At 42.3% G+C, this 27864-nt stretch overlaps 2 protein-coding genes across 5 annotated transcripts in view; both read right to left on the bottom strand.

Moving 5' to 3' along the window:
- CFDP1 (craniofacial development protein 1) overlaps positions 1-5024 on the bottom strand; it is a 105187-nt gene extending 100163 nt beyond the window's left edge. The window contains exon 1 of the mRNA XM_080645151.1: positions 4807-5024. Within this exon, the coding sequence (XP_080501277.1) occupies positions 4807-5002 (196 nt within the window). The 5' untranslated portion in view covers positions 5003-5024. The remainder of the gene's footprint in view (positions 1-4806) is intronic.
- A 3993-nt stretch (positions 5025-9017) lies between these two features.
- On the bottom strand, positions 9018-26731 carry TMEM170A (transmembrane protein 170A). 4 transcript variants are annotated; one of them, XM_080645142.1, is made up of 4 exons: positions 26447-26724; positions 25418-25489; positions 15302-15403; positions 9019-12423 (listed from the first exon to the last, which is right to left on the bottom strand). In XM_080645142.1, the coding sequence occupies exons 1-4, from the start codon at positions 26577-26579 to the stop codon at positions 12293-12295; spliced, it is 438 nt and encodes a 145-aa protein (XP_080501268.1). In that variant the 5' UTR covers positions 26580-26724; the 3' UTR covers positions 9019-12292. The 4 variants fall into 4 exon arrangements, with proteins under 4 accessions (XP_080501270.1, XP_080501268.1, XP_080501269.1 ...); XM_080645141.1 differs by having other exon boundaries at positions 9025-12423; positions 15233-15403; positions 26447-26731; XM_080645144.1 differs by lacking the exon at positions 25418-25489 and having other exon boundaries at positions 9018-12423; positions 26447-26731.
- Positions 26732-27864: the final 1133 nt, after the last annotated feature.

Here is a 27864-nt window from a genome sequence, read left to right as displayed (position 1 = left end):
CCTCCCAGTGATACCAACAACAATCAAGGCTTAACTACAACAAGACTGTGCACACAGCCCACAAAGGGGTGCACCAAGAGTGTCCACCTCAGGTTAACTGGGGAGGCTGAGCCACAGTGCCCTAGAGGACACCTAACACACAAAGCCACTCTATGAACACAGGGAAGCAGCCAAAATGCGGAGACAAAGAAACAGGTCACAAATGAAAGAAATGGAGGAAAGCAAACGACTGGATATAGAGTTCAAAAGGTTTTTCAAGAATTTTCTAGAAAAGGCCGATAAATTTAGTAAGTCCCTCGAGGATATGAAAAAGGACCAACTAGAAATAAAGCATACACTGACTGAAATAAAGAATAATATACAGAGATACAACAGCAGACTAGAGGACCGCAAGAATCAAGTCAAAGATTTGAAATACAAAGAAGCAAAAAACACCCAACTGGAAAAGAAAAAAGAAGCCCCAAAATATGAAGACAGTGTAAGAAGCCTCTGGGACAACTTCAAGCCTACCAACATCCGAATTATAGGGGTGCCAGAAGAAGAGAGAGAGCAAGATATTGAAAAGATATTTGAAGAAATAATGACAGAAAACTTCCCCTACCTGGTGAAAGAAATAAACTTACAAGTCCAGGAAGCGCACAAAACCCCAAACAAAAGGAATCCAGAGGAAAAACCAAGATGGCGGCATAGGTAAACACCTAAACTGCTGCCTCGCACAACAATTTCAAAACTACAACTAAAAGACAGAACGGACACCATCCAGAACCACAGGAAAGCTGGCTGAGTGAAAATTCTACAACTAGAAGGAAAGAGAAAAGCTCACAGAGAATTGGAGGTACGGCAAAGGGGCTTTGTGCGCGCAGAGAGGAAGGGTGGCTGAGAGCCTGGCTGACTTCCTCTGGCGGAAGGGGGAAGGAAGCCTCCGACCGCACTGAACCCCAGTTCTGACTGCACTGAACCCCAGTTCCGGGCGAACCCCTGGGGACCCACGCTCTTACGGGGGGAGTCTGGACTCTCGGGCGGAGACTCGAGCTGGGAAAGGCAGAAGTCTGAAGGCGCACGTGGGCCAGTGCGCACAAAGGCTGCGGAGGTTGCCATAGGCTTTCCCTAGTGGAAGGGAGTCAGAGGATCCTGACTTCACTGAGCCCCAGTTCTGACTGCAGTGAACCCCGGTTCCAGGCGAGCCCCTGGGGACCCACGCTCTTGTGGGAGGAGTCTGGACTCTCAGGCGGAGACGGAGACTCGGGAGCCGGGGAAGGCGGAGGACTGAAAGTGCGCCCGCGCCGCTGTGCACAAGGGCTGCGGAGGTTGCCGCGGGCTTTCCCTAGTGGAGGGGAGTCAGAGGCTCCTGACGGCACTGTGCCCCAGTTCTGATTGCAGTGAACCCCGGTTCCAGGCGAGCCCCTGGGGACCCACGCTCTTGTGGGGGGAGTCTGGACTCTCAGGCGGAGACTCGAGCTGGGGAAGGCGGAGGACTGAAAGCGCACGTGCGCGCAGGGGCGGAGCTGACAGGAAGCCAAGACTGAGGCTCCACCCCATCCAAGCTGAGCACAGAGGCTATTGCAATTTGGCAAGTCTAATCCTATAGGGCGGTCTCCAGCACTGGGCTTCTCCCAGCATAGACACAGCTGATCCTTACAGCCAACTGACCCGGAGGTCAATTCTTCCCAGTGATACCAACAATAAAGACTTATTTACAACAAGGCTGTACACACAGTCCACAAAGGGGTGCACCAAGAGTGTCCACCTCAGGTTAACTGGGGAAGCAGACCCACTGGGCCATATTGGAAACCTAGCACAAATATCTACCTTACCAACTCAGGGAATCAATGAAAATGCGGATAAATATAAGGAGACCCTCGAAGATATGAAAAAGGACCAACTAGAAATTAAACATACACTGACTGAAATAAAAAATATTATACAGAGACCCAGAAACAGAATAGAGGAACACAAGAATCAATTCAAAGAATTGAAATACAAAGAAGCAAAAAACACTCAACCGAAAAAGCAAAAAGAAAAAAAAAAAATCCAAAAAGTTGAAGATAATGTAATAAGACTCTGGGACAACTTCAAGCGTACCAACATCAGAATTATGGGGGTGCCAGAAGAAGAGAGAGAGCAAGATACTGAAAACCTATTTGAAGAAATAATGACCGAAAACTTCCCCCACCTGGTGAAAGAAATAGACTTACAAGTCCAGGAAGCCCACAGAACCCCAAACAAAAGGAATCCAAAGAGGACCACACCAAGACACATCATAATTAAAATGCCAAGAGCAAAAGACAAAGAGAGAATATTAAAAGCAGCAAGAGAAAAACAGTTAATTACCTACAAGGGAGCACCCATACGACTGTCAGCTGACTTCTCAACAGAAACTATGCAGGCCAGACGGGAGTGGCAAGAAATTTTCAATGTGATGAATAGCAAGAACCTACAACCAAGATTACTCTACCCAGCAAAGCTATCATTCAGAATTGAAGGGCAGATAAAGAGCTTCACAGATAAGAAAAAGCTGAAGGAGTTCATCACCACCAAACCAGTATTATATGAAATGCTGAAAGGTATTCTTAAAGAAGAGGAAGAAGAAAAAAGTAAAGAGAAAAATTATGAACAACAAATACATATCTATCAACAAGCGAACCTAAAAATCAAGTGAATTAAAAACCTGAGGAACAGAATAATCTGGAGAATATAATAGAATCAGGGGCATAGAAAGGGAGTGGACTGATAATTCTCAGGGGGAAAGGGGTATGGGGGGTTCATGAAGAGAATGGACAAAAATCATACACCTATGGATGAGGACAGTGGGGGGGAGGTAAGGGCAGAAGGTGGGGTGGGAAATGGGTGGAGGGGAGCTATGGGGGGAAAAAGGAGAAATAATTGTAATAATCTGAATAAAGATTTATTTAAAAAAAATCAAGTGAATAAAAAATCTGAACAGAATAAACTGGTGAATATAATAGAATCAGGGGCATAGAAAGGGAGTGGACTGACAATTCTCGGGGAGGGGGGAGAGAGTGTGAGGGGGTGGGAAGAGACTGGACAAAAATCATACACCTATGGATGAGGACAGTGGGAGGGGTAAGGGCAGAGTGGGTGGGAACTGGGTGGAGGGGAGCTTTGGGAGGAAAAAAAGAGGAATAATCTGAACAATAAAGATTTATTTAATAAATAAATAAACAAACAAAAGTGAGGAATAAGGATGACTCCACTCCTAGGCAGTTTTGTTTGCTTTCTACCAAAGCGATTGTATGGATACTTTTTTTCTTTTTTTAAAATATATTTTATTGATTTTTTTTTTTTACAGAGAGGAAGGAAGAAGGATAGAGAGATAGAAACATTGATGAGAGAGAAGCATCGATCAGCTGCCTCCTGCACACTCCCTATTGGGGATGTGCCCGCAACCAAGGTACATGCCCTTGTCCAGAATCGAACCCGGGACCCTTCAGTCCCCAGGCCGATGCTCTATCCACTGAGCCAAACCGGCTAGGGCTACTTTTTTTCTTTTAATATATTTTATTGATGTTTTACAGAAAGAAAGGGAGAGGAATAGAGAGCCAGAAACATTGGTGAGAGAGAAACATCAATCAGCTGCCACTTGCACACCACCCACTGGGGATGTGCCTGCAACCAAGGTACATGCCCTTGACTGGAATCGAACCCAGGACCTTTCAGTCGGCAGGCCAATGCTCTATCCACCAAGCCAAACCAGTTAGGGCTGTAGGGATACTTTTTTTTTTTTTTTAATATATTTTATTGGTATTTTACAGAGAGAAAAGGAGAGGGATAGAAAGCTAGAAACATGGATGAGAGAGAAACATCCATCAGCTGCCTCCTGCACACCTCCCACTGGGGATGTGCCCGCAACCAAGGTACATGCCCTTGACCGGAATCAAACCCGGGACCCTTCAGTCCGCAAGCCGACGCTCTATCCACTGAGCCAAACCGGTTTCGGCAAGTAGGGATACTTTTAATGAGATGGGAAAGTCTGGGGAAGGCGCAGGATGGCGGGAGAGGTAAGTTTGTTTGGGTGACGATTTATTTTGGCCCCGCTCAGTTTGAGGTCCCTACACAAAACAATACACAAAATGAGTTCTGAGGCCCTGGCCGGGTTGCACAGTGGTTAGTGTTGGCCGGCACAGGGACGGATCGCGGGTTCCATTCCCGGTCATGGGCAGGTACCTCGGTTGCGGGTTCGCTCCCCACCGCTGCCCCGTCGGGGCTTGGGAAGGCAACCAATCGATATGTGTCTCTCGCTCGCTCTCTCTCTGAAAAACAATGGAAAAAATATTTTCAGGTGAGAATTAACAACAACAAAAAATTCTGAGAAGGAAGCAATGGGCATATAAGTTGCAAACAGGAAAAAAACGTCATCGTGTTAACTTTCCACCAACCAGACCCCTTCTGAGGGCAGAAAGTGAACAGATCTACCTTGGACGTGATGCTAGCTGGCAATAACCTCGGGACGGAATAACATAATTTCCAAAGCTCAGACGGTCGGACGATTTCAGCACAGGCGTGGCTAGGGGACAGCGAACCCCGACCTGCGCCCCCTGAGGCAGGGCCGTGTTCACGCGACGGTTCCCCCGCTCCCACAAGGGGCTGCGGCCGCAGTCAGGCCGCCCGGAGCGACGGCGCGAGATGTCCTCACGCACACGCCTCGGGCCACAAGGACGGAGCGGTCAGGGATGCTCGAGATCCGCACAACTGGCCACGGGCTCCCGGGCCCACGATCGCCGAACCAAGCGCGCCTCACGTGGGTCGCGCGGGGCGGGGCAAGCCTCTTCAGGAGGAATCGCTTACCAGAAGGCACGTAGTCCTCGTCCTCCTCTGAGGAGGAGATGTCTTCGGAGTCGAATTCCTCCATATCGCTGCCACGCGGGGCGGGCCAAGCCACAAGACCGCAGCGACTGACCCCAAGGCAAAGCTCTGGGGATAGATCAAAAAGTAGAGGCAGGGGCGGCGGCGGTTGGGGCGAGCCCCCGCTGCGTATGCACATGCGCAGGGAATGTACGTGAGAGTAACGCGACACTTCCGGGCCAATGCTGTGGCAGTTATCCCAGCATGGGCTCCGTGATGAAGCGAAGCATACTGGGACTTGTAGTCTTTGGTGCTACCTAGCCTCGTTAATTTAGTAAATGTGCTTACACAAAATTACATATCTATGGGAATACAGTTAACCCTCACTATTCACAGGTTGGTATTTTCGTATTCGTTTACTTGCTAAAATCTATTGTAACCCCAAAATCAAAATTAGCGGTGCTTTCTGGGATTATTTGCAGACATGCACAGAGGGTGACAATTATGAGTTGATGCATTTTACCAGCTAAGAATGAGCAAGGCAGACAATCAGATTTTTGGTTCAGTTCTCATACTGTGTGTAAGTGTACTTTTTGCAGTCTATTTAGTGCCACATGGGTTTTTTGTTTGTTTGTTTTGCTCCTGCCATCCCTACTGTGCTGGTCAGCATAAGTCCTGCTTCTGGCTGAGTGGGCTCCCCCTGTGGGAGCTCACTGACCACCAGGGGGCAGCTCCTGCGTTAAGCGTCTGCCCCCTGGTAGTCAGTGCGCATCATAGCCACCGGTGGTTCTGGTCTGTTCCACTGTGATGGTCACTTAGGCTTTTATTATAGACTAGAGGCCCGGTGCATGACATTCGTGCAGTGGGGGAGAGGGGGGTCCCTCAGCCCTGCCTGTGCCTTCTCACAGTCTGAGACCCCTTGGGGGATGTCTACCTTGCGGCTTAGGCCCGATCCCCAAGGGATCGGGCCTAAGCCGGCAGTCAGACATCCCTCTCACAGTCCAGGGCTCTTGCAGTCCGGGACCCCTCACTCCTTATTGCCTGCCTGCAGCAGAGGCGGGAGAGGCTCCTGCCACCACCGCTGCGCTTGCCAGTCATGAGCCCAGCTTCTGGCTGAGCGGTGCTCCCCCTGTGGGAGTGCACTGACCACCAGGAGGCAGCTCCTGCGTTGAGCATCTGCCCCTGGTGGTCAGTGTGCATCATAGAGACCAGTTGTTCTGCGGTTTGGCCTATTTGCATATTACCCTTTTATTATATAGGATATGCAAATGAGATATAGACAACTAATATCCTGTTTGTTCAGGTTTAGGTTTTGTTTTTTGTTTTTCACCTGAAAATTGCTCCTTTTTGATACTCTGTACTAGACTGGATCTGTTATCCAGTCCTAGAGTTACCTAAATCAAAGAACAGATGAAACACATCTGTGCTTTATGCGAGAAAACTTTTAAAAAACCTATTGAAACATAATTCACACACCATAAAATTTACCCATTTAAAGTGCATGATTCGTTAGTTTTGGGAGTCACAGACTTATGCAATCATCACCACAATCAATTTTGGAACATTTGCATCCCCCCAAAAAGGAACCTCTTATCCACTAGTCACTCCTCATTTCTCCCCAATTCTCAGCCTCAGGCTAATCCTTTTGTCTCTATAGATTTGCCTATTCTGGATATAAATGGAATTATATATAGTCTTTTGTGACTATCTTCTTTCACTTAGCACATTTCAAAGTTCATTTGTCTTACATACATATGGAATTGCTTGATCATATAGTACTTGTGATTTACTTTTGAGGAACTGCCAAACTGTTTCCCAAAGCAGCTGCACCATTTTATATTCTCACCAGCAGTGTATGAAGGTTCCTATTTCTCCACACCCTTGCCAACGCTCCTTTTTATTATAACATCCTAGTGGGTGTGAAGTGGCATTTTCATTGTAGTTTGACTTCTTCTTCCCTGCTGACTAATGATGTTAAGCATCTTTTCATGTCTTATTTTGCCCATGCTATGTTCTTTGAAGAAGTGTTTATTCAGATCCTTTGCCTATTTTAAAATTGGTCTATTTTATTGTTGAGTTGTAAGTTTTTATATATTCTAAATATCAGTCTCCTATAAAACATAGGACTTGAAAATATTTCCTCCTATTCTGTAGTGTCTTTTCACTTTCTTGATGGCATCCTTTGAAGCATAAAAGTTTTACATTTTGATGAAGTCCAATTTATCTAGTTTTGTCTTTTGTTCCTTGTGCTTTTGGGAGTGTATCTAAAAAGGCTTTGACTAACCCAAGAGCACAAAATTTACTTCTGTTTTCTTCTAAGAGTTTCATAGTTTTAGTTCTTACATTTAGGTGTATGACCCACTTTAGCAGATCTTTCTTATGGGAGAATAATAGAAAAATAGATATGAAATTAGGATCCAGTATTTGGGAGTTTACCCTTCTTACCATACTTTTCCTTGAACAGTGTGAAGTGACCCTGCAGTGACAAACTGGGATGTAGTTGTTTGCCCCATCACTGGGGTCTGAGTCTGAAGAAAAGGATACACTGGACTTCTCCAGCATCATCCCATTTCTCTGTCTCCTCTTTAGCTCATTAGCATCCCATACATTAGTTCAAATTCACAACCAAAGTTTCCAACCACATTAAGGGTGACCAGGGGAGGAACTATTTTTTATTACATCACATAGTTTAGTAAAGAGGTCAAATATTGGTTAGCAGGCCAAATCCAGCTCAAAGACATGTAATGTTTAACCTGAAAAGATTTTACATGAATTTAAATTAAGTTGCCAGCACTTTACAAATTGAGAGATTTCAAATAATCTAGATTTCCAAATTCCCTTGAAAAACTGGAGAGCGTGTCAACACTGGGCTCATATTCTCACAAAGTAGAAATCACCTGGAACTGAGCAATGGCTTTAGACAGGGCTCTCCGGTGGCCACAATACAAATCCCAACTCCCTACAAGATTCCTGGTTATCTTGGCAATAATTTACAGGATCCTCTGTGCCAAACTCAGCACCTTTAGCCCTTCACCTGCCATACTCCCTTTGCATTATCCAATCTTCGGTTATCACCTTTTTGAAAAATTGAAAGTTTTTCCTCTGTTGGGTCCGGGATACATACAATCTTTTTTAAAAATTATATTTTTATTTATTTCAGAGAGGAAGGAAGAGGGAGAGATGGAAACATCAATGATGAGAATCATTGATCAGCTACCTCCTGCACGACCCCTATTCGGGTACAAGACTGTAACCCCGGCACGTGCCCTGACCAGGAATTAAATCGTGACCTCCTGATTCATAGGTTGATGCTCAACCACTGAGCCACTCTGGCTGGGCAGATCTTAAGGGCTTCTGGCTGAATTCTGCACATATCCTTCTGGGATGCTTAAAAACATTCTGTATTTGATCTAAGCCAGTCACTTAAACGTATAAATATGTAAAAATTCATCAAGCTAAGCATTTGTACACTTTATTGTATATTGTACCTCAAAAAAAAAATGAATGGATGGGCATTCTCTTGCTAGACATAGTATGTCTGCCTACAATGCCTAGAACTGTAGCAGACATCTCGTGACCATGGGGTAAGATGCTCAAGCTGGACAACCCAATTTGCTAAACATGGCAGAGCAAACAAAAGATTTATGATGTCACAGAAAGTACTAAACTAACCCTGGAGCTTCTCTTCATGTAGACTTACTAGTAAAATAAAAATTTTCCCACTATCAGCTTTCTGCCATTTCAGTGTATAATCATACAAAAGCTTGAAGGTGGTAATATATAGCCCACAAAGTGGAGTTAATAAGACTCAAGTTCACATGTAAGTACAGTTTAATCGCATCTTTGAACAAGAGTTTTACCGTAAATTAAGAAGTTGAACATAAAAGAAATATAGCTAAACATTTTATGTACTGTTATAAAAGCAAATAAGAACTCCCCTAGCTGGTCTGGCTCAGTGGATAGTGTGTCAGCCTGCAGAATGAAGGGTCCCAGGTTTGATTCCGGTCAAGGTTGTGGGCTTGATCCCATTGTGAGGCATGCAGGAGGCAGCCGATCAATGATTCTCTCTCATCACTGATGTTTCTATCTCTCTCCCTCTCCCTTCCTCTCTGAAATCAATAAAAATATATTTGAAAAAACAAGAACAAATTAGACAACTTTATTACAAAACATTAAACTCATTGGCAACTGAAAAAGAAATAACAGTTCCAGTTCACAGAATTGAAAGTAATTCTTTATTGATAAACATTTATACCAGAATTAGAAATCAGTAGAAAAATACAATTTAAATAATTTTTCATCGTACAAAGATTTGATCATTTTGACTGTTGCAGTTAGTGAAATAATCTAATACAAAAAGTTACGCTGATTTTAGTCACAACCAGCCAAACAGAGTGCACAACAAGAAATGCAGGCACATAAGATGTTCTGCGTATAAACAGCTAATGGCACCAGGGTTTCACATTCCAGGAAATGGTTTCTTAGGGAAGGTTATATGCATTGCAGTTGTAATAAGAACTTAATTCAAACCAGAGCAGTCAGAAAGGGCATTGGAATCAAAAGCCAACATACAATTTAAAAACTTAAACAACATAAGGAAAGGTTTAAAGGTAATTATTTGCATGAACATTTTCTCACTAGTTTGGACATTTCCTAGGAAGTAATGTTTTGCTGCCAAAAAAAGGTTAATAGCACAGAGACACGTTTCTCTTGGAATATTCATTACGCATTTAAATGTGGACTTAAGTTTTCATGAAATGCCTTTACCCCCAAACACCCATTTTAAAGAATACAGAAATCAGTTTTTATGGTTGGGGGTGGTCTCCCTCCCCCACATTAAAAAAAAAAAAGGAAAAGTGGATGCACAGCTGGGGGATGGGATGGTTGTATGTGTCTCTTAAAAAAGCCAGTTGGTAAAAATTCTTAAACTATAGATGATAAAATAAAATGTTCAACACAAATGCCAATATTTTTTCTTCTGAGCAACTATCCCCAAATAATTGTGTATTTGAGGTGAGAAATTAAAAAAAATACACAAAACAGTTTTGTTCTGAAAACATTTTAAGCTACAAAGCTCAATTTACATAAAATATATATACATATATTCACAGAAGAATGTTCACATACTGGGATGGAAGAAACATTCAATTTGAAGATACATTTTCTATTTGAAGTTTTTAAGAAGAGTGGATAATCAAAATATACGAAAACATGAAAGAGATGGAAACAGAAGACATCTTTCAAAATGCATTAATTTTTGTGTCTTGGCTCTAAAAGAAAAGTGACCAAACATTTAAATCATAGATCCATATGTTCAAAAATTAGTATTCAGGGGGTGAGTCCCACCAACCACTGGCCCACTTGTTTAATTTGTGAAATTCTACCCAAAAGAATGTTGTGTGAACACCGTACTTTGATAGAGATGATTAAAATCACTTCTTATAATAAAGGCTACAACATCCCATATTTCTGATACTGAATAGCTACTTTTCAAAATCACAGCTCCTTCAACTGAAAAATACTCTTAAACTAAAGACTGTTTTAAATTTTGCAAAAAAAAATTTTTTTAATTTGCTTGAAAGAAGGATTTGAGCATTGGAGAGTAATCTTATTGGGGTATGTCTAAGGACATTTGCCTGCATTCCAACTCTACCTGTAATTTCCAACCTAGTCTGAGTATGTCCCCATAATTTCGATAAGTGGTCTAATAGCCTATTACAATGGTCGGCAAACTGCGGCTCGCGAGCCACATGTGGTTCTTTGGCCCCTTGAGTGTGGCTCTTCCACAAAATACCACGGCCTGGACGAGTCTATTTTGAAGAAGTGGCGTTAGAAGTTTAAGTTTAAAAAATTTGGCTCTCAAAAGAAATTTCAATCATTGTACTGTTGGTATTTGGCTCTGTTGACTAATGAGTTTGCCAACCACTGGCCTATTAGTTAAAAGAAAATGTCCAGTTAATTTCTGTGACCCCTTTGTAATTTTTATCTTTGACTATCCCTAGTAAATTGGTCCTCCCAGCTATTTTTATTCAAAAGCCAGAATGCATATTTCTTTAAGTAGAACAGACACAGTCGTGTGTACATGACCTCATGGGCTGTCAGCCTTACTCTCACAATGAAAACTTTCCGTTAGAAACGTCAGACTTAATTACCAGAAGCTATTTGGAAAACAGATAACAACACTGATTGTATTCTATACAAAACAGTTTCAATAGTCAGGATCAAGTTAGACACTAATTTTTGCAATCCTTTCTGTTTTGAAGGTCACAGTTTTCAGGCCTTTTAATGAAGAAGAAAGTTGGGCAGTAGAAGAAATTTTAAATAGCTAAAATTGGATTTTTAAAAACTCAATATTTAATTCTCTTTAAGGACATAAATTCTCTAAAAGGAAAATGTAAAGGGCAAAGTAGAAGACATATCTGGAAATTAAACTTTAGGTACTTTCTGGGAGTGACACACAATACTGTAAAAATGGGCTGAAGACCCAGCACTAAGGATTTAAGAAGATTAAGTAGCTGTTAAGAGAAATCAATAACCCTAATGCTAGTTTAAGCTGTACTTCTACAAGTTTTCAAGAGCTAATAATAAACCAGTCAATAAAAACTATAACAGAATGTTTAAAGTATCTTTTTTTTTTTTATGTGCCTTAATGTCAAGAGTATCCTAACCAATTTGGCTTAGAATTTTCAACTTGAGTTATTTAATGGGATATATTTCCAATTAAACCAAATAAAACTAATAGAATAAAAGTGATAGGGAAAGGTGGTACTGGAAATCTGAAAAGTCTCAATTAGCTTATTTTGACAAAGTGTATAAAACAAATTCACATCTTTTAAAATATATTAAATAATCAGAGGTCAAGATCGTTATCTATAAAATGTCACATCATTCAGTAGTTATCTCCTTTTTTAAAAAAGAGTGGAATCAAAGTCACTGTTTGTATTCTAGATATTTTTTTTCCCTGTTTTATTTCCCAATTTTGTTCACAAAGCTATACTCAACCAAAACCTATTTGGCACTTACTATCATGAAGATGTAGCAAAAGAAGAGCATGCCAAATATTAATCATGATTAGATCAAATAAGATTTTTAGTACATTATGCTCTGCTCAGAAATAAACCAATAGTTTTTCTGAAAGATGCAACACTGCATTTTCTCGCAGAATATTGTACATTTCAGTACGAAGACTGCAAACCCAGAAGCACCGATGCCTTGGCTTTGGGTAAAGGTGTACCTGTAAAACTGCTTAAATTAAATATCAAAACAAAATAAAATTTGATTTGTTTTGGTTGAGCACAATAGGAGTCCAAAAAGAGCTTCAATTCCTTGGAGCTTCAAATGGAAGAAAAGGCTGAGATGCTATTCTTCACATATTTTTTCATCCAAGTTGCTTCCATTTAAAGAACTAAGAAAACACTACTTTCCATATTTTGTTCTTTCTGAGAATTCTTTAAACCTTAGGTTCCATGTCATAGTATAAGGGTGTATGCTATAGAGTAGCTAAAATCCGTAAAAAAGAGACCACCACTACACAAAATGTCTGTCCGGTGCCCAAGGTGAGGGCTTCGAATGGTATCATATCTTTTCCTGCTGCTCGGTATACTCCAGCAATTGCTGCACCTGTTCAAAAATTCAAGTGTTAAAAGAAAAATCAAGATCAATATAATCATGAAGCTATAGCACTTAAAATTCAACTATAAGTAAAATGTTCCAGATTTTTACATTAAAATTTAAATATTATAGAAATGTTTTGTTTCCCCTATTCTTTTTGCTGACTAGCCTAGGTTTTAAGTATTCCTTATAAGTTTTGCAATTTAAGGACATATGCTTTTAAGTGTTGAAAAGTGACTCCTTAAAACCAAGAGTCTCCTGGACATAGTGAATAAAACCATCTGGAAGTCATAACCCAAATCACAAAGATTGCAATTTATACATAATCTGATTACAAACTCAAAAACATCTCTTTATTCTCCCATGCATTTAACAGGTACCTAATAAATTCTTGGCAATAAATGACAAAGAATTTTCTGTGTGAGACTGAGCAAGAAATATTTCAGGAGGCCCTAGCCGGTTTGGCTCAGCGGATAGAGTGTCGGCCTGTGGACTGAAGGGTCCAGGGTTCGATTCCAGTCAAGGGCATGTACCTTGGTTGTGGGCACATGCCCAGTAGGGGGTTTCAATGTTTCTCTCTCATCGATGTTTCTGACTCTCTATCCCTCTCCCTTCCTCTCTGTAAAAAATCAGTAAAATATATTTTAAAAAAAAATTTCAGGAGAAGCCACAGGGAATCCCCACTCCACTTTCTACAATACTCAGAATTCCCTTCAGGAAATGGATGGAAGAGGGAAGAGAGGGGTACAAAAAGGAAGAGAGGACTCTAAGCCTATAAATTTATTAATTCAAAGGGTGTGAAGGGAGGGATACTCAGGGATTCCTTTCTGTTCCCTATGTCATTAATTGTTTTTATTATGTTATTCACTATAACTCCCTAGAAACTGAGGCCCTAGCCGGTTTGGCTCAGTGGATAGCCAAATATATTTAAAAAAAAAAAAAAAGATTTCATTAATTAAAAAAAAAAAACAGATCCAAAGTTTCTAGATGACTCCCCCAAATGCTCCAAACAAAATTCTCAGTGTATTCATTCAAATATTTATGTATTTCTATGTTTTGTAAGGTGTGATACCTATTTTCATAGTACACAGGATCTAGTTGGGAACACAAGACAGAAGGATAAGCATGAAAGAGATTTTGAATGATTCAAAACAAACAGTGTCTCAATCACATGTCCACACAGTATATAAATGTGATTTGAATGTATATTAACATGTTTTAAGAAGAACAATATTACCTAATACCTGTGTTGCTTTCCTGGAACATTTATGACTTTGAAATGCCCACCTCCAGTAGCAATGCATACAGTACTGTGCTACTAACATCTGAGAGGCACATGTTTCATTGGGCCCCTTTATAATTTAGCTCCAAAAAAGTTGGTTGGGTAGAAAGAAGCCAAAGCAACTTGAACTGGGCCCTAAAGTGGGATTTCGATGATGAAGATGGGAAGAAAGGAAAAAGCTTATACAAGGAGCAACAACATGAGAAGGAAACAGAGACTCTAGGCATAAAATCTTAAAGACAGAAATAAACATGACATTTATTGCATAATTACTATGTGTTAGTATTATGTTAAATACTTTATATATACATTATTTCATTTAATCAACACACAGCATATGAGGTGGGCAGTGTTTACCCCTATTTTACTGATGAGAAATCTGAAACAGGTCTTCAGAGCCAGTACTCCGGTCAGGAAACTGGAGCAGAGGGTCTCTGAAGACAACTGATATAGTAAAAATATTGGGTAAGGCCTGTTATGGAAACTCCTTTCTGCAGACAGGAGAAAACTGGCCTCCTTCCGGTGTTATCACAAAGGTCTCACCATTTACAGAACACAGAGAAAAGAGGCCACTTTGTGCCCAAAGCCCCCTCAAGTCAAAGAGACAAAGGGAGATTTCTGCTTGAAGCTCAAGGTTTAAATTCACAGGGGAAATAAAGTTACAAGTTAGTAGGAATATTATGTTTCTATTTTTTAAGAATATACTTATGTTTTACATGTATACCCAGAAAAAAGTCTGAAAGTATATACCCAAATGCAAACTGTGATTATCATTTAGGGATGTGGAAATGGAGGATTTTTATTTTTGCTTTCTTATACTTTATAATTTATATAAAATATACATGTTATTTCTATTTAATTATGAGCTTTAAAAGATTTAAACTTATTCTCATCCCTGTGACATGAGAAAAGCCAAGAAAAAAAAAACACCGGTAAAAATAATTTATAATATAAATGTTACTCCATTTTTTACTCAGAAAGTCCTGAGAGGAAAAAAATAACCAGGTCCTTTTTTAAACAAGAATTCTTATCATTGGAATTATTCTTCCATCCTTAAAGTAACCAACTACCAAATGGAAGTAATCAACCATCCTTCCACGCTATCAGTCAAGTGACAGCTAATGAAGAAGGACCAATAGCTTCCAAAAGGCAAATATCTTTCTTTTGCTGGTGACCTTTGTCAGATGTACCTCACAAAGCTTAACACGGCTTTCCTGAAGCCAGCAAGAGAAAACCTGACTCAGGAACTCAAAGATATTAGCCAAATATGGGGGCCTGAGGGTGAGGAAAAAAACAATACAGCCCTGCCAACGTGGCTCAGTGGTTGAGCATTGACCTATGAACCTGAAGGTCATGGTTGGAGTCCATGGTTCGAAATCAATAAAAATATATTTTAAAAAAATACATTTAAAAAAAGGACCTGTGGTTAAAGGCCATTCTTTTTCTTCATCCCACTCAAACATGTTTCTAAAATGGGTCCTGAAATTGACTAAGTCATATGAAATATTTTGACTGATATTTTAATGTCTAACATACTTGTCAAGATTCCAGCAGTAATTGGTCCCACGATGCCCATCAACAGGATGCCTACAGACATGAACCTACCATATTTGTGATGTCTGAGGGTGAAGAGGGCCAGTAATCCAGCAGGGACATGAAAGAAGAGAGAAGATACCAGTGCCCAGAGGAACACACCATACCACATCTCTACAAGGGAAAGCAAAGAAAGGTCACAAATCACTGCCTTTCCCAGTGCTGTCATTACAAAGGGGCGGTCATTATATCCAGTCATACACTCTCAAAGCCATTCAGTTGCAATGCAGGTTCATCAGTCAAGTATCCAAATGTTGATGGTTTTAAAGGGACCAGCAAACTACAGTCACCACCTGTTTTAGTACATAAAGTCTTATTGGAACAGAGCCATGCCCATTCATTTAAGTCTTGTCTATGGCTGCTTTCAAGCTACAAAAGCAGAGCTGAAACAGTGACAGGGACCACATGGCCTACAAAGCCCAGAATATTAACTAGCTGGCTCTTCACAGAAAAACCTGACCAATCCCTGATAAACTACCCCCACAGATGTGAAAACTGCCCTAAATAATGTCCCTCCCATAAGAAGTTACAAGCGTAAATTCATTGACAGTTCATTGCAATCAATGCCTGTGATTTTTCCTGGCTTTTTTACTATCCGGTCTCCTAAACTGGAAAGCTATCTATAATAATGAAAGCGTAATATGCAAATCGACCAAAAGGCCTAACAGCAGAAGACTGTCCGGACGAGCTTCTGGACAAAGCCAGGGCTGCAAGGGCCGAGGCAGCTGCTGTGGCTGCAAGGGCTGAGCCCCTTGCATGAATTTAGTGCATCGGGCCTCTAGTACAATTATATTCATTCAACAATCATTCTCAAGACAGTGAAATAAATATCAAGCCACTACCTCCTTTTAGGATATCAAAGCTCATTTTTTTTTTTAAATCTTCACCTGAAGAGTGAGGATATGTTTCCCTTTTTTTTTTTTTAGAGAGAGTAGAAAGGAGGGAAAGTGGGGGGCAGGGGGAGAGAAAGAGAGAGAGGAGAGAAACATAGTTGAGAGATAGATCGACTGGTTGCCTCCCACTTGCATCCCACTCACACCCTGATGGGGATGTGGTGTGGGGGTGGGGGAGGGAATTGAACCTGCAAGGGAGGTACATGCCCTTGACCTGGAATCGAACCTGCAACCCTTCTGTGCATGAGCAACAACAGCCAGGGCCAAAATCTATATATATATATAAAAGGCTAGGTGTCCGTCCATCTGACCGGTAGCTATGATGTGCGATGACCACCAGGGGGCAGATGCTCAACGCAGGAGCTGCCATGAAGTGCACTGGCCATTTAAAAATAAATGGCACCACGGACCTGGCAACGACAAAGCAACACTTGTCTTCCCCTAAGTGGGACACAGGCCCCACCACCACCCCACCAAATCACAGCCAACTCTGCCAAGACCCCATGCAAAATGCGGCCCACAGCCCAGCCCAGAAACAGTTGCTGTGGGTGCCGGGTAATGATGTCACATAGCAATGCCCGGCTTCCTCTCCCTAGTGACTAGCCTTCTTGGAGTTTCTTCAGCCCAGGAACCCAACTTGCTTTATAGCCAGGTGCAAATATTTCATGTACATTTTACTAATTTTCTTTCATCTCTGACACTTCTATTATTGAGAAAGGGCGAATAGCAATATTAAAATATTTCTTCTAATTATTTTCCTTTCAATGTGTATGAATCCGTGCACTGGGTTACTAGTTGTTTTATGAAACTGTTGAAACTGGTCTACTAGTATTTGGATTGATGGTTTTTTGCGAATTCTGTTAAAAGACATTAAATCATGCAATATGGAATATAAAGTAATTAAATAGTTGTGTCCCAACTTTAAAAATTAAATATATATCATAAAAATAATATATATGTAGTATATAAAAATATATATTTACTAACTACTGCCCTTCCTCTACAAAGAAAAAAACCTTTCCAGTCAACAGTGTTGATCAGAAATTGCGGGCAGGATTCTGAATCCTCACGGTTTGAGTCCTGTCCTCTTCAGAAACAAACCTACATTACTATAGCTTTTCCAGCCTTGGGCCGGGAGCTCTTCTTGCTTCCACTGCCCAGGAGACTGGCCCTCTCTTCTTGGCAGCAATTCCAGATGTTTCACTGTCTGGTATCTAGATACTGCTCCTCCCCAATAAAAGTGCACCCACTAGAGTTCTGACACCCACAAATCCCTCCTGCCTGGGCAGCTTCTGCTGCACCCTGACTCAGTGAGAGCAGTCTGGCCCCCAGCCTAAGGCCCCCTTGTACGCCACTCCACCATTAGCTCATTCCCAAGATACGGTACAGTACCATGCAATTCCCTTCCAAAGGAGTTAACCCCATCTTAAGTCCCATAGTCCTTACCAGACTCTGACCTCCATATCACCACCCAATGTACAACTAAGTTATGTGAAGGCACGAGGAATACCACTGCCCCAGAATAGACAAATGGGATTGCAAATCTGCCTCCAAGATGCAGAGCAGTTGCCATGCTGGCTGCTGGCTGCCACCACTGACCTAACACTGCTCTTGGGCCCTGTTGGAGCTCCCCAAATTTTAAAGATAAGCACTGCTTTCTGCAGCAACTCAAGGCTGCTGGCACCTGGCTTCTTACTGGCTGCCACATAACCATCTGGGAGTGGACCTGGAGGTGAAGCCTAGGTTTGCCAGAGACACTCTAAGTTAACGTCCATAAAAGTGGGTCTGGACACTTAGGTGTGCTACCCAACTGCTATGGGCTGAACGTATTCCACCAAAATTCATATATTGAAGCTCTAATATAATAGTACTGTAGCCTAAGAAGAGGAAAAAGGATCTCTCCCTCTCTCCCTAGCATGTGAGGACATGGCAAGAAGGTGACCCAAGAGGGCCCCACCACAACACGACCATGCTGGCACCCTGATCTTAGACTTCCAGCCTCCAGAGCTGTGGGAAAATAAATGTCTGTTATTTAAGCCACTCAGTCTATGGTATTTTGTAACAGCAGCCTGAGCGGACTAACACACCAACACTCACCTGGTCCCACTCTGGAGCACAAGGCCTGCCCAGGCGACCTGCTAGACTACCAAACCACACCTCAATTTTCCTAAAAGCTGAAAGGCCTTTTGGCAAAACAGGTCAGCACCTCCGAGTTTCTGAGGGGGAAGCACGCTGCACTCTCCTGCAACCCTGAGCTACATCCATTAGCTACCTCAGTGCCTACATGTTTTATATAGTGCCACTTAAATCACTTTATGCAGAAAAAATGGCTTTATTATATTAGATGAGTAGTAGTTTAGAAAACACTTTTCAGATGGATGGATTATAGGACTCTAATAGCAAAGGCAAACCCCAATCAATGAAACACTTAAAAAAAAAAACACTAAATGATTTCCCTTTAATCTACTGCACCTTAATTTGCTCTCTCTTTAATAGCCATTTATTGATTATCATACAGTACTTTTTATTTCCCTGGCTCAACACACTCAAAAATCTTTGTCTATATATATCTCAGTATTTCCTTGTTCACGATTTAAATCAAGTGCATTATCATCAGCTTTGTTTATTTTGGCAGCTAAAGTCACATCACTTCCTTATGTTGAAGTATAAATCAGATAGTCTGTAATAAAAGATTATAAGGGGAAATCAGATTAAGCACTGGTGACAAATGGGCCCCAAAGATGTCTACATATTTATCCCCAGAGCTTGTGAGTGTGTGGCAAAAGGGAGTTTGCAAGTATGATAAGATTAAGCATCTTGAGAGATTAGCCTGGATTTTCCTAGTGGGCCTAATGTAATAACAGGGTCCCCATAAGAGGAAGGCAGGAAAGTCAGAGTCAGAGAGATCTGAAGATGCTACTGGCTTTAAAGATGGAGGAAGAGGCCAAGAGCCTAGGAATTCAGGTGACCTCTAGAAGCTGAAAGTAAGGAAACTCATTCTTCCTAGAGCCTTTAAAAGAAACATAGAACTGCTAACCTATTTTGGACTTCTGATCTCTAGAACTATAAAATGATAAGTCTGTGTTGTTGTAAGACACTAAATTTGGAATAAGTTGTTACAGTGGCAACAACACTAAGAGTTCATTCATTCAACAAATATTTATTTAGCCCATTCTATATGCCAGGCACTTCAGTGAAAAAAAAAAAAAAGCATAAAAAGACAAAGATTTCTACCTACAGGGAACTTACTATTTTTCTTTAAAAAAAAAAAAAAGATTTTTAAAATTGATTTTTAGAGCGAGAGGGACGGGGAGAGAGAGGAGAAACATCAATGTTGATCGGATGCCTCCTGTATTCCCCCTACTGGGGATTGATTGAACCTGCAACCGGGCATGTGCACAGGAGGACACCCAACCAATGGAGCCACACAAGCCAGGGCAAACAAAATCTGTTTTTCAAACAGACATTTCAGTTAAAGAGAAAAGCCACAAATTGTAGAATCCTCTAGTTGAGTTCTGTATTAACTAAAGGGGTTTGTAATGGCTGGCTCCTTGGCCCTGTAACATCTACAGCTGAGTCACCTAAATTCCAAGCAAGGCCTCAAGGCCACCTGGACCCGATGAGCAGAAATGAAAGAAGCCTAAGCCAAGTGGGCAGTTTCCCTTTAATCTACTGCACCAACTTAGCCATCCTTTCAGCTGGCCCCACTCTACCTTATGTTCCGGGTCACACTGTCTGAACACAGCCTGGTCCTCTGAAGCTGGGGTTCTAAGTAGACTACACAAGTCTTCCCAGGAACTGTAGTCCTGCCCTGTCCTACAACTCTGATGCTGGACTGCAATAATGCTAATTGCCCAAAAGCCTGCAACTCTCCACACTGCTCACTGTGAGATCCCTCTCTTACTGAATCCCACTGACCTGCCAGGGGATCCATCTGTTCCCTAGTGAAATAATACATACATACATATTGGTCTTCACCCCTGGTTCCTGACATAGCTCCTAAATCTCTTGGAATTTCCAGATCGTCTTTTGTTCTCCTAAGGTGACTCTTAGTGGGCTCCTGCATGGGGGCTGGTCACCACAAAGCCAGGATTATAAGCTTGGAACATGCAGCTCCACCCCAGCCCCATTCTTTGGAGAGGGAAGAGGGGCTGGAAGTGGAGTTAGTAATTGATTGTGCCTATGTGATGGAGCCTCCATAAAAAGCCCAAAGTGCAGAGTTCAGAGAACTTCTGGCTTGGTAAACACATCTCTGTGCTGGGTGGATGGCCCACTCCAAATCCACTGGGACAAAAGCTCCTTCCAGACCTCACCCTGTGTATCTCCTTCGTCTGGCATTCATTTGTACCCTTTAATACCCTTTGTAATAAACTAGTAATCTATCAGTAAACTGTTTTTCTGAGTTCTGTGAGCTGCTCTAGAAAATTAATCAAACCATGGAAGGGACGTTCGGAACCTCTGTTGTATAGCCAGTCGGTCAGAAGCACACATGATAACCTGGACTTTTGACTGGGTCTAAAAGTGGGGGGTGGATGCAGCCTTGTGGAACTGAGCCCTTAACCTGTGGGATCTGATGCTAACTCCAGGTAGACAGGGTCAGAACTGAATTGAATTGTAGTGGCACACAACTGATGTCACAGAATTACCTGATGTGGAAAACCCACACCTCTGGTGTCAGAAGTGTTGTGAGTGTGGTAGTAGTGTGAGAGTAAAGGACAAAAGTGAGTTTTTCCTAGATACCCCTCCACTCCTCCCTAACAATGATGACTTGCCCACCAGGACTACCAACTGCAGGCTGCCACCTCTCACCTGACACTACTGACTATCCCCTCACTCCTGATTCCTGAGTGTGTCTTCCTGGCCTGCCTCACCCCAATGGTCTTGGTTCTAGCAAGGCTAGATCTTGTCTGTCATGATCTGGCCTTCCATCTATTCTCTACACAACAACAGAAAGTCAGTGATAATGGGTACGAGGTTTCTTGTTGGAGTGATACAAATATTCTCTAGGTCCTTGTGGTGATGGCTGCAAACTCTGGAAATATACTAAAAATCGCTGAATTATACACTTAAAAAACAACAGCAAGTCAGATCATCCCTCCTCTGCTCAAAACCCTCCAATACAGTCCCTGGGATGTCACCTCCCCTCCCCTCCTGCTTTACCCACAGTGTTGGGTTTGTCTCTTTTATGTTTCTTTTTTTTAAAAAATATATTTTATTGATTTTTTACAGAGAGGAAGGAAGAGAGAGTTAGAAACATCGATGAGAGAGAAACATCAATCAGCTGCCTCCTGCACACCCCCCAATGGGGATGTGCCCGCAACCAAAGTACATGCCCTTGACCAGAATTGAACCTGGGACCTTTCAGTCCGCAGGCCGACGCTCTATCCACTGATTATCCAAACTGGTTAATCCTTTTTGTTTCTTAAGTAAGCTCCTATTCCAGGGTCTCCTAACCTGCTGTGCCCTCACCCAGAATACTCTTCTCCCAACAGCCATGGGGCTCACTCCTCACTTCCTTCAGATTTTGGTTCCATGGCATTATCAGAAAGGCCTTCCAACCTTCTGTAAAATAAGGTTCCACTTGGACACACAAGACCCAACACTTACTATCCCCCTACCCTGCCCCATATTCGCCACCAGCTGTTCCTTTCCACACTTTTAAATTTTGTTTATTTCTTCTCTCTCACCCCCTAGAATAAAAGCTCCTTTGTTTTGTTCACTACCACATCTGTACTTGGTGCCTAAAAAACAATAGGCATTCTACAGGCACTGAGTAAATATTTGTTGAATAAATGAATAAATAACTGCTCCAAGTGTGACCCATTTTTTATCCCAGCACTCCAACAACCCAATATTATTAGCTTTTAGTTTAATTATCACAAGATATACTTTGACATTGATTTTAATGAAATTCATGTGTTCAGAAAGTTAATGTCATTCTTGATATAAAGAAAAGATCTGCCTTTCTTGGCATTCAGATTTTTTTAAATGGCAACAACAAAAGAAATCTGAACAACTCGGAGTAAGGAAGGTTAGGCAGAAATCTAAATGGTTAAATTGCAAATGCAGGTTTAAAAAAATAATTTCAAAACTTCCTGATAGTGATAAACCACAGAATATTTCAGAGCAATGATTTTGCCATATTGAGTTAGCATAAAATAAAAGTAACCTTTTCAGTGGGGCCAAAACAGGAACTATTTCAAATCCAGGTCAATGAATGAAATTCACTGTCAGCAAGCTCAAATTTAATGCATCTACTGTATCCATCATTCCAACTAAAAGTGAGACATAGCAGGGAGGTTAAGTATTTCCTCATCACATTCTGATCAACTTGAGGTACATGCAAGTGAATACCCCCAGCCCAGAGCCTGCACTTTGCCAAATGTGTACAGGCATCTCCTGCTTTTTAAAAGTTCACTTTCTGCCCTAGCCAGTTTTGCTCAGTGGGTAGAACATCAGCCTGTGGACTGAAGGGTCCTGCGTTCGATTCTGGTCAAGGGCACATACGTAGGTTGCAGGCTCAATTTCTGGCCCTGGTAGGGACATGTGCAGGATGTTTCTCTCTCTGTGTCTCTCCTCCTCCCTTCCACTCTCTCTAAAAATCAGTGGAAAAATATCCCCAGGTGATAAAAATAAAAAATAAATAAATAAAAATTCTGCTAAAAAACCCCCACAAAAGTTCACTTTCTGCCACTCTGCTTTGACGAAAGACCTACGTTAGTACTGTTTTCACTAGTCTAAGAAATTCAAAGAGGATTTTCACTCTTCCAAAAAAAAAAGACAAAAAGCAAAAATAGTGTTCAGCGATTGCTTTGCAGTGAGCCATTATTGCAGGTAGCACACACCAGGAGCAGCAAGTGACACCAAGTTCCTTCCCCAGGAACTATACTCAGCATCAAGTCCTCATAGTTTTGAACTGTCTGTGAGCATCTGTGCTTTATCTTGATTTATTTTGTGCATCCATTAGCAAGGCCTGTCTTAAGGTGATTACTTCTCCACTTCATACCATTTCGGCCTAGGCAAGTTTTCAGAACCCTTTTTTTTGTTTATCTTCACCCGAGGATATTTTTTCCATTGATTTTTAGAGAGAGTGGAGATTTTTAGAGGGAGAGACTGAGAGAAACACCAATGTGAGAGAGACCCATTGATTGGTTGCCTCCTGCATACCCCCGACCAGGGCCTGGAACCTGCAACCAATGTACGTGCCCTTGAGCGGAATTGAACCTGGGACCCTTCAGTCCGCAGGCCGACGCTCTATCCACTGAGCCAAATTGGCTAGGGCAGTGGTTGGCAAACCACGGCTCGCGAGCCACATGTGGCTCTTTGGCCCCTTGAGTGTGGCTCTTCCACAAAATACCACCGCCTGGGTGAGTCTATTTTGAAGAAGTGGCATTAGAAGAAGTTTAAGTTTAAAAAATGTGGCTCTCAAAAGAAATTTCAATCGTTGTACTGTTGATATTTGGCTCTTTTGACTAATGAGTTTGCCGACCACTGGGCTAGGGCTTCACAGGAACTCTTTCAGATAGTGAGGAAAACCTGTATTGCTGAATGAATGGTCCCTGGTGATTAACACCTCCAATTATGTCTCCATAGAAGTACCCATAAGCTCAAGTACATATTGCAGTTTAATATCTTCAGAACAATTTCTGAAAGCAAAACAATTCCGATAGCTACAGATTCTCTAATATGAGGTAATGTTAAAAGTGTTGAACCAAATCTAGACATCTCAATATTTTCTCAAAGAAAGAAAAGGCAACTAAAAGCCAGAGAGACTGCACAGCATATTTGCAATTTCAAAGTATCACCTCACATGACATATTAATTTTAAAATGGCACGGCCGGCATGACTCAGTGGTTGAGCATCAACCTATGAACCAGGAGGTCACAGTTCTATTTCAGGACAGGGCACATGCCTAGACTGCACGTTTGATCCCCATTGGGGGGGCGTGCAAGAGGCAGCCGATCAAGGATACTCTCTCATCATTGATGTTTCTATCTTCCTCTCCCTCCCCTTCCTCTCTGAAATCAATAAAAATACATTAAAAAAATTATTAAAGTTCGCCCTGGCAGTGTTTCTCAGTGGTTAGAGTGTTGCCCCTCGCACCAAAGGGTTGCAGGTTCCATCCCCAGATCGGTGTGCAGGAGGCAACCAATCGATGTCTATGTCTCTCTCTCTCCCTCTGTCCCTTCCACTCTCTCTAAAAATCAATGAAAAAATATCTTTGGGTAAGAATTAACAACAACAAAAAAGGATCAAGGGATTAAGGTACCCTTACAGTGGAGAGATCTGATAAACACCGTTTCACCAGACGTTAAAAGTCTCCTAATATGATGCACTGGGAAAGTGGATAACATCACCTGTGAGGTAGTAGGCTGACCAAAAATGTTTAATCTGAATGTAATTGATGAAGAAACAATTAGATAAATTTAGACTGTGGAACAAACTGAGACACAATTAGCCTGGACTCCTCAAAAATGTCCATCTCAAGAAACTGAAACAAAGATGAAGGAACTATTCTAGATTCAACCAGACTCAGAGACATGACAACTAAATGCAATGTGTGATCCTTGACTAAATCCTAAATTTTTTTTAAAAAGGAAAATAACTACAAACAATATTCTTCATACAACTGGGAAAATTTAAACAAGGTCCATACATTAGGTAATATTCTATCAATATTAAATTTCTTGGGTGTGATATAGAATTTTTTTGGCTATGACATAAAATGTCCTTGTTTTAAAAAATCTACATTCTCTCACATCAATGTTTCTATCTTTCTCTCTCCCTTCCTCTAAAAATGAATAAAAACACATTTTAAAAAAATAAATAAGAGATCTATGCTAACGTATTAGGCATCGAGTGCCATCATTTCTGTAACTTCCTTTCAAATGGCTCTGCAGAAAGTAAAAATGTTATGTGTACACATATATAGAAAGCAAAAGAATCTAAATATGAATAACAAACCTCAGTCAAGGGTATATGGGTATTTGTTATACTATTATTTCCATTTTTCAGTAGGTTTGAAAATTCTCAAAATAAAGATTTGGGAAAATAAGGGGAAAAAACAAACTAATCTGGTCCTGTAGTGCCTGCCTCCAGACTGCATGGACATTTCATTTTGGGGGCAGTGTCTCCAGAATGCCATATTATCACTGTCAATGTGAACTCAGGCCCTTTTGGGCATGATTCCAAGCTAACATCTGCATCTGCCCCATTACCAGCTATTTCACAAACCTGTCCGCGAAGATACTGGACAGGTAATACACGGCAAGTCCCCGGTGTCCACAGAATGGCGCCTGGCAGTCGCTGCCCAGCGGATGAAAAAAAAAAAATCACAGATGCCTTGTTTATTACTACAGTCAGTAACCCAATCCTCCTTCCTTTGCAGGTCTCCGGCCCCATTCTCGCTTTCTTTACTAAGTCAAGGTATCAGCTTAGCTGGGGAGCCCAACCTCAGCCTCCAACCGCCAGTGTTCTCCGTCTTCTTACCCTTAAAGCTCCAACACACATTAACCGCGCTCTCCCCTCGCAGCCTTTCCCAAGGAATTTCTCCTCTCGGCTTTTGGAGCACGGATAGCTATCTTGTATTATAAATATGAAAAACCCTCCTATCGGGAGAGGGTCCGGGGTGGGGGTGGGGGAGGGATAAGCAGAGTTAAAAAGAAGCTGTGCCAAAGGTGTCGAACACGTGAGCGGGAGACTCAGCAACAAGTCTCAGAAAGTGATTCCTAGAAAGAGAAGCTGGTGGAGTGGGACGGAGGTGCGAGCAATCGGCAGGCAACCTCCTGGCGAAGAGGGAATAGACTAGACTAGAAACAAAGGAAGTGTGCGTTCTCACTGCCCCTCAGTCTGGCCGGGCGATTAGGCGTCGAGCTGCGAACGCCGAGAAGCCGGCGCGGACGAAAGCGGCCAGGCGCATCCTGCGCCCAAACAAGGCGGAGATGACCGCCTCCAGGGCTCTGTCGAGTTCAAGTCTGAACTAGGGCGTTTGGAAACTCCAAAAAGCAATACTAGTTCGGATGCTGTCCCAGCTCCCTTCATCGACGGGTACACCCGCGGCCGCCCCCTCCGACGTCGCCCCCAGCGCGGGATTGGCGTTGGGGGGGGGGGCGGTCTACGGGGTCGACAGGAGCCCCCAGCTCTCGGCCGAGGGAGCGGGACCCTCCCCTCGAGAAGGAAAACGGGAGCCCCCAGATCTCGGGGAGGCGGGACCCAGTTTACACTCGGAGGGGAAAAGCACAGAACGCAGGCGCCCGCCGGTACCTGGGAAGGAGCAGAGAGAAGTGGCGTTGGGGCACAAGGTCCCGTTGCCCACTCGCGGGACGAGCTTCAGGCTGAGGATCTGCTGCAGGAGCCCGGCCGACCCCTCGCTGCCGCCGCTCCCCTCGTGCTCCATCCCGCCGCCATTCACCGCAGAGGGATGGGGCAGAGCATCCGCAGTGTCGCTGTGGCTCGCTCTGACAGTCCGCTCTGCTCTCTGTTCGTCCGCCGCCTCAGCGTCACCTTCGGACAGGGCCCTCTTCCTCTACTCCAACGGCGCTGTCGAGTGATGGTCCCTTTCTCCAATCAGAGTTGTTCCCGCCCCTCACGTTACGTAAGGCTCACCAAGGCACCGCACCCACGCAATACGCCCCCTACTGGAAAGTCTATCCTGCTCCAGCAGGGCGCGCTCCGCTTTGCCCTTCTCTGCAGCGCCACCTATAAGGAAGTAGGGGAATTACGTACGTCCCAGCTGACCAAGATGTAGATTTAAAACGGATGGAAAAAGGAGACATATGTAAAACTTTAGACAATAAATAAAATAATAATAATAAAAAACAAAAAAAGGATCTGGCAATGAGGATAAGATGGTTCAGCAACAAAGTGAAGGAAGCTGGAAGACAATGCAGCAATAACTTCAATATTTTGAGGGGAAATTATTTTTTTTGAAAACTTAATTTACTTCAAATTTTAAAAGCATTGTGTAGAAAATACAAAATATTTTCCTTTTAATTCAAGATTATTAGCAAGATTGTTTATTAGAATTCCCTCTTGAAAGCATTTGTTTTGGAAGCTGTTTTAATACCATTTCTCCAACACTACAACTGGGATTTGGCCTTAAATCAAGAAACTTTTCTAGCCCTAACTGGTTTGGCTCAGTGGACTGAAGGATCCCAGGTTCGATTCCAGTCAAGGGCACATGCTCTGGTTGCCAGCTCGATCCCCAGTAGGGGGCCTGCAGGAGGCAGCCAGACAATGATTCCCTCTCATCATTGATGTTTCTATCTCTCTCTCCTTTTCTATCTGAAATCAATAAAAATATATTTTAAAAAAACTTTTCTAAAACAAAAATAGTATAAAAAAAAAGTCATGAAATATTTAAGAATGCTGTCTTTTGGTACATTTGCCAGACTAGCAGAATATATAAGTGGAAGAAACCAATTACTGCCCAGCTGGCGTGGCTCAGTGGTTGAGCATCGACCTAGGAACCAGGAGGTCACAGGTTCAATTCCTGGTCAGGGCTCGATCCCCAGTGTGGGGTGCGCAGGAGGCGGCCGATCCATGATTCTCTCTTATCATGGATGTTTCTCTCTCTCCCTCTCCCTTGAAGGCAATATAACAATCAATCTGTATTACATTAGGAAACGTTATCCTTTTTAAAAAATATTGTTAAATTTATTTTAGAGAGAGAGAAAGGGGGA

The sequence above is a fragment of the Plecotus auritus genome (genome assembly GCF_963455305.1).
Source record: "Plecotus auritus genome assembly, chromosome: 10".
Lineage (NCBI taxonomy): Eukaryota > Metazoa > Chordata > Mammalia > Chiroptera > Vespertilionidae > Plecotus > Plecotus auritus.
Note: the sequence above shows the minus strand (reverse complement) of the source record. Positions and strands in the feature narration are given on the sequence as shown.

What these genes read in the sequence shown, in the direction of transcription:
- TMEM170A (XM_080645141.1), bottom strand. Translation starts at nt 26,579, where the DNA reads ATGGAGCACGAGGGGAGCGGCGGCAGCGAGGGGTCGGCCGGGCTCCTG. An exon ending in TTCTCTCTGCTCCTTCCCAG is followed by an intron (nt 25,490 to 26,446) that starts GTACCGGCGGGC and finishes TCCGCTGGGCAG; the next exon opens with CGACTGCCAGGCGCCATTCT. An exon ending in TCCAGTATCTTCGCGGACAG is followed by an intron (nt 15,404 to 25,417) that starts GTTTGTGAAATA and finishes TTTCCCTTGTAG; the next exon opens with AGATGTGGTATGGTGTGTTC.